Source organism: Triticum aestivum, chromosome 7A (genome assembly GCF_018294505.1).
Source record: "Triticum aestivum cultivar Chinese Spring chromosome 7A, IWGSC CS RefSeq v2.1, whole genome shotgun sequence".
In the NCBI taxonomy this organism is placed as follows: Eukaryota; Viridiplantae; Streptophyta; class Magnoliopsida; order Poales; family Poaceae; genus Triticum; species Triticum aestivum.
The window spans coordinates 228682538-228689237 of NC_057812.1; the positions used below are offsets into that span (position 1 = coordinate 228682538).

Here is a 6700-nt window from a genome sequence, read left to right on the forward strand (position 1 = left end):
CCGAAATTATCCGCGTCTTGTCCATCTACTTTTGATACAAATTAGTTTTTCTACTAGATAATCCAGGAAAACAACTTTTTTAAGAGTATAGGAAAATATCTAGGTTGGTGTAAAGCTATGGTAAGATATTTGAACAAGCAGATCGAAGTAAGGAAATATATGTAAAACTAATTCAACAAACTGTTGAGTGCTAAACTATGGCAAGCTATTTCAACAATTAACATGGACGAGCACACAACCGCCGGCTCCGTATTGGGAGGCTATTCGCAGAGAGCTTGAGCAGCAGCAGGAGGAGAATGCGCTCGTCCTCGACGGTGACGCGCTCAAACTAGGGAACCTTCATGCTCCTCTTGAGTGGCCGCCGCCGTCTTCTGATACGATGTCCTCTCCTTCTCCCCCATGCCCTTCCACATCGGTGAGGTACAAACCATGATGTGTACTGCTTTCAGGTGGTGCTTGTTTGATTTTCTGATCCCGATTGACTAAATAAAAATAAGTGGTTAGAGCGATTTCTTAGCATAGTGTAGTTTACAGGATTTGGCAATGTTTTCCCTAGACCATGACAATTTTTCAGAGCGGTGATAGATTTTAGTGCCATGGCAATTTTTAGAGGAAAGATCCGTTAATCCGAATTTTCCTGTATGAACCACGCAAATTTCAATCTCTAGGTTTATAAGACCATTTTGCGTAGCAAGATTGGGGAGGAATGGACATTGGAAAGGGGTTGTTGTTGCCTTTCATAGACCGGTTTGGTGATTGATATGCACAACCTAGCACTAGTAGTGCCATCCTAGTAGACTACGATTTGATGCGTGAGAAGTTTTGATAATGTTTATGTGATATTGCTAACAATTTTTAAACGAATTGATAACAATGAGTTGTAATGTGCTCACAACTACTTCCTCCGTCTCATAATATAAGAACCTTTTTGACACTAATGTAAAAAAGGTTATTATATTATGGGACGGAGGGAGTAGATCACTACATGTAAAGTTGCCGTGGCAAAATTTGTCGAGCACGTGGCATTTACATTTTATATAGCATGGAAATTTGTAGCTTGGAAAAAATAAGTGAAAGAATTCTAAAACCATGGCAATTATTTGTGAAGTGACATGATCTTTTTATATATTGTGAAAAAAATTAATAACATTTTTGTGTTCTCAAAACATGGCACTTTCAGGAATAAATCATGGCTAAAGTTTGATATTGGGTACTATGGCTAGTTTTTTGCTTACTAGCAAACATTTATGTCTGCCTTGTGTGACCAGTAGGTGGCTTAGTGCAAAACAAGTTAGCAACAAAATGACATGATTTTTGGTCAAGCTGGGTACTCGTTGGTAAAAGAATCCGTGATGTTGCTAACAATTCTCAAACCAATTGACAGCTGAAGGGGTTGTAGTGTATCCATAGTAAGATCACTACATGTAAATCTGGCATGGCAAAATTTGTTGAACACATGGCATTTTTGTATTGTATAGCATGTCAAAAATAAGAGAAAATGTTCTAAAACCATGGCAATTATTTGTAAAACGACATGGCATTTATGTTCAAATATCATGCCCAATTTCATAAACTTTTTGTGTTCTATAAACATGGCAAAAGTTTGACATTGTATGCCATGTTTTATAGAAAGTTTCAAGTTTTGTTTTCCTCAATACATGATAAATTTGCCAAAGTTATGTCGTGCTTTGGATTTTAAGTTATATTCCATGTGAAAATAAGAGAAAAATTTCTAAAAAACATGGCAATTAAATTGTAAAGTGACATGGCATATTTTGTTTAAATATCAATGCAAAATTCATATTTTTGTACTCAAAACATGGCAAAGTTTATGTTGCTTGCCATGTTTTATAGACAATTGCCAAAGTTTTGCCATCTTCTCTACAAAACATGGCATTTTTCCAAAATTGTTCTGGCCCATCACATATTTAACATAAATTGTTCTGAAAATCATGGAACTTTTTTTTCTTTTTGCATCACGGCAATTTTTGTGTAATGACCACGACCAATTTATTGTATTGACAATGGCCATTTTATTGTATTAACCACGACAAATTTACTGTATTGACCTTTTGAATTTTTTCCCTACATATGGCTTCAATGGCAAACACAGCGGCACACGCGCGTGACACCCACACGGAGCTCCGAGCGAATAAGCCAATGGCGAGGGGGCAGGGAGAGCGAGACGGGGATGGAGAAAGCGACGCAGGCGCCAACCACAGCCGCGCAAACGACGCAAGAAGAGGAGGAGGAGGCGAGCCCCGGGGTGGGTCGGAATCCCGTCCCCCGCCCCCACCCGTACCCGCACGCATCCATCCATCCTTTCTTTTGGATGGCGTCAAACCTTCGGCCGCTGCCGAAAATAGTCGGCGTCGCCCTGCTCGAAATGGCGACGGGTAGGTCTTCCCTCCCTCGTCTCAGTCCTGCACGCTGCACGCTGCACGCCTCTGCCCCTCCCCTCCCTCCCCGCTCGCAGCGCAGCCGCAGAGAGACTCAGCGCAGCGCAGCCAGGGAAAGAAAACATAGCTCAGGTGCCCGTGGCTGCCGACGGGCCCTACCGCCGGCCGTACCTCTGCTTGTTTAAAGCCCCCATTGGCTGCCGCCTTTTCCTTGTTAAGTCGTTTCTTAACACGCCTTAAAGCCCCCCCTAGACTAGTGGCGCTTCTTTTTCCCTCCACTCCACTTCACTTTACTGTGCTATATACAGATTTCGGCGGTGCGGTGGCTGTTTTGTTCGTCGCTCGCTGCTGATGTTACTCAGAAACTCCAAATTTAAATTTAAAATGACCGCGCCACATCCCACTCATTGCCAGTGTAATACCACCACTGCAAAAAAATTCTCTACATACACACAAGTGGGAGCTGCAAGGGAAAACCGATCGAGAATTCAGTGCCACTTGCGCCGGCGGCGCCGTTGCTTCTTGCGACCCTATCACCCGCCACCGTCTTGGTTTTTCTTTCGCTCCGTTTTATGATGATTCAGTTCGGTCAATCAAAAGCAAAAGGATGATAACCCATGTTGTAATTCCACCAATCAAAACACACCCAAGCTCAGCTCAGTTCAGTTCAGTTGAGCCGACATGGTGCAGGCGGCGTCAACCGAGGGGGCATTCCGGTAAACACGCACCTGCAAGCGAAAGCACCGGCGCACCGGCACGCACCTCTCTCTCCCCCTCGCTCGCTCGCTCGCATGGCCCCGACCCGAGGGCGCTCACTCCCACACCCACACCCACACCCACACACGCACGCATATAAAATTTGCTCCACGCACACACAATCGCAGAGCCCCCAATCCCTCCGTGGATTAAACTAGTTCCGCAAAAGCAGAGAAGCCACCGCCTCCCTCCTTGGTTTTGCTGCTCGATCTCCTCTCTCTCCTTTTCTCTCTCTCTTTCCCCCTCCTCCATCGCTCGCCGTAAAGAAGCCATAGCAGAGGAGCGAGTAGCGTAGCGTAGCTCGGTGTGGGGGAGATCGAGCGGAGGGGGGGAGAAAAGAAAGGAGCAATCGAGTGCTTCTGCTCCCCGGCTGGAAAGTCGCCCGTCTTTTCTTTTCCCCTGGGGAAGCTGAATTGGTGGATTGATTCGCGTGCGTGCGCGGTCATGGCGACGAGGCGGAGCTAGCCAGTGGAGGAGTCGCGCTTCTTCTCGATTTCTTCGGCTCGGCGCCGAGGGGAGAATTATTGGTGTTTGGGAGGAGGGAGAGGAGGAGGGAGCTAGCTGATGTACGGCTCGCCGGCGTCCAAGGATCTGAACCAGCCGCCGCCGCCGACGATGAACTCCTCCGGCCTCCTCAGGTACAGATCGGCGCCCAGCACGCTGCTCGGCGAGGTCTGCGAGGAGTTCCTCCAGCCCGGCCCGCGCGCCGCCAGCCCCGACGCCGCCGCCGCCGCCCACAACGTCTTCTCCCGCTTCCTGGCCGACCACCAGATCCGAGACACCAAGCCGCCGCCGCCGCCGCCCGTCGCGCCCGGGGCCCACTTCCCGGATGACTCCGCCGCCATGGCGTCCCAGCAGCACCAGCAGCAGATGATGTTCCACTCCCAGCACCAGCAACAGCAGCAGCAGATGCCCCCCGTCGGCGTCGAGGGGCTCTACCGCACCGTCAGCTCCGCCGGGATGGACGCCGCCACCGCCGGCGGCGCCAGCAGCCTGCTCCGGCAGAGCAGCTCCCCCGCCGGCTTCCTCAATCATTTGAACATGGACAACGGTCGGTACCTCTCCTCCTCCTCTCCTCCTTAATTCGGCCTTCTTTTGGTACTAGCCGCGGTGCCATAGTTCCTACGCGCCGCAATTATTACAGCCCGCTCTTGGCCAGTTCTTGTTGGGAGCACTTCCATTTCGGGAACTAAATCCCGCCTCCTTCCGCCGCTGAATTCAGGGTACGAGAGCATGCTGCGGCAAGGCATGGGCGTCGGCTTCCGGAACGGCGCCGCCAACGCCGCGGCCGTGGACTCCTCCGGCAGCAGGCTCAAGGGGCAGCTCAGCTTCTCGTCGCGGCAGGGGTCGCTCATGTCCCAGATCTCGGAGATGGGCAGCGAGGATCTCGGCGGCAGCAGCCCCGAGGGCGCCGGAGGCAGCCGCGGCTACATCCCCGGCTACCCGATGAGCTCCGGGTGGGAGGAGTCGTCGCTCATGTCGGAGAACATGTCCGGGATGAAGCGCCCCCGGGACTCCTCAGAGCCTGCCGCCCAGGTGCGTCCACAGTTACACTAGCATTTCATTCATTCGTTGCCGTGAGCACCGAACTGACGAGGTTCGGTCTCCCCGGTGCAGAACGGCCTGGCGCACCAGTTCAGCCTGCCCAAGACCTCGTCGGAGATGGCCGCCATCGAGAAGTTCCTCCAGTTCCAGGACGCCGTGCCCTGCAAGATCCGGGCCAAGCGCGGCTGCGCCACGCACCCCCGCAGCATCGCCGAGCGGGTAAACAAATCCACGCTGCCCGTTTAGATTGACAGTATTGTCGCGAGAACACCATTGCTACCATTAGTCTTCCTAGATCAAGCGGTTGATGTGCTGCTGATCTTTGCCCAGGTGAGGAGGACAAGAATCAGCGAGCGAATCAGGAAGCTGCAAGAGCTCGTCCCAAACATGGACAAGGTACACACCCTCTCTCTCCCAGCTCCCCCACCAGTCTGTAGCCTGTACCAATAGGAGATAGAACAGTGTATGGTTACCAAATGCGCCATGCAAGGACCACACCCAAAACTAACTTGTCCGAGACCTGCAACTCCACATTTCTCTCTCTGCAGCAAACCAACACGGCTGACATGTTGGATCTGGCTGTCGACTACATCAAGGAGCTCCAGGAGCAGGTCAAGGTACGCAAATCATCCTCCCAATTACCATAAACTTTCTCACCAAGAGAGGCATAAAATAAACCGGTTTCTTGATTAATTTGCGGGTGGGTCAACCTTTCCTGGCCAGTGAGGTCTAAATCAGGAGGCCGCTTTTGCCTTGCCCTGTGGCTGAGGGCGAAGGGCAAACCTTCTAATGATCTTATCTGAATTACTACTACTACGTACGTACTACATAATCCAGAAACCGGGCTTTGACAGTTACTCGTCACAATCTCTTTTGCATTGAAGGTGATCAACGAGAGCCGCGCCAACTGCACCTGCTCGGCGAGCAAGCATCAGCAACAGTACTCCGGTTGAGAGAAGAGAGGGGGGAGATCGGTCTCATCTCATCTCTAGAAGAAGCTCCGCTGTACAAGACCTGGAGAATTTAGAAACAAGATTGTTTGGGGAAGGTGTAACGCATGGTAGTAGCTTTTCGTTTTCTTTGCGGTTTGGGTATAAGCAGGCAAGCGAGCAAGCAGAGGAGGGCGCGCAATGGAGCAGTGGCATCATCAAGGATTCAAGCAAACAAGGGATGGGAGATCGGAGAAGGGAGGAGGAAGGGGAAGAAGATGGAGGCCGGAGAAAGAATTGTACAGTATAGTTTTTGCTGTAACTTTCCTATATATACCCCCCAACCACGCCCGTATCCGGTGCATTCCCATAGAAAGTTACTACTGCCATTGTTGTCAGCGCTGCTGCAAGGAGCTCTAGGCTCTCTCGCTTAACACCGTCACTACTCACACGGTCACACTCCGTCGCCAATAAAAAATATTGCACCGCTTTGCTTTTGTGTTTTGCTTTGCGGCCAAGCCCATTCCTGGCAGCAATTTTGTGCCGGACGATCGGGTCAGATGCGTTCAATTCTGCTTGCCCAATATAGTCCGGGCTTGAAAGTGAAAGGCCGGGGCGAGTCGGCATAAAGGCTGGCCGGTGAGTTCACGGAGCGGCGTCCAATGAACGGCTGAGAACGCGTGGCTACTTTATCGCCGGGGGTCGCTGTCTCTCCTCCAAAATATAGTCCCGTGTCCATCTCAATTCTTTCTCGGCCAGAAAAGAAAAGAAAACCATGGGCGCAATGGCAGCCGCGCAAACTCCGAGCATTTTGGGGCTGTGGTTGGTTTTGCGGCCCCTTTTGGCCCATGCTTCTTCGATCCTTCTGGTAGTGTTGGGTTGGTTATTAGGGGCGGGGAAAAGTTTGACGCATGGGGTGCCTATCGTGAAAGCGGCACGAAATCTTTGTTTTATCTGAAAGGAAAAAAAGACGGGGATGGCCGAGGAAAAGATGTGGCCCGCGCGCTCGTGAATGAAACCAAACCAGCGGTGGGTATTCAACAGTGCCAAGCGACTGCCGAATAGTACAAT

General features: G+C 50.8%; 1 protein-coding gene across 1 annotated transcript; it reads left to right on the forward strand.

Annotated features, from left to right (window-relative positions):
• Positions 1 to 3228: 3228 nt before the first annotated feature.
• LOC123151185 (transcription factor bHLH130) lies at positions 3229 to 6126 on the forward strand. The gene is made up of 6 exons (XM_044570929.1): positions 3229 to 4206; positions 4378 to 4691; positions 4773 to 4919; positions 5031 to 5096; positions 5249 to 5317; positions 5585 to 6126. The coding sequence occupies exons 1-6, from the start codon at positions 3720 to 3722 to the stop codon at positions 5651 to 5653; spliced, it is 1152 nt and encodes a 383-aa protein (XP_044426864.1). The 5' UTR covers positions 3229 to 3719; the 3' UTR covers positions 5654 to 6126.
• The last annotated feature ends 574 nt before the right edge of the window (positions 6127 to 6700 follow it).

Bases quoted from the DNA above. Each gene is read 5' to 3' on its own strand.
- LOC123151185 (XM_044570929.1), top strand. From the start codon at position 3,720: ATGTACGGCTCGCCGGCGTCCAAGGATCTGAACCAGCCGCCGCCGCCG. The intron at 4,207-4,377 runs GTCGGTACCTCT...CGCTGAATTCAG, and splicing joins TCATTTGAACATGGACAACG to GGTACGAGAGCATGCTGCGG. The intron at 4,692-4,772 runs GTGCGTCCACAG...TCCCCGGTGCAG, and splicing joins CCTCAGAGCCTGCCGCCCAG to AACGGCCTGGCGCACCAGTT.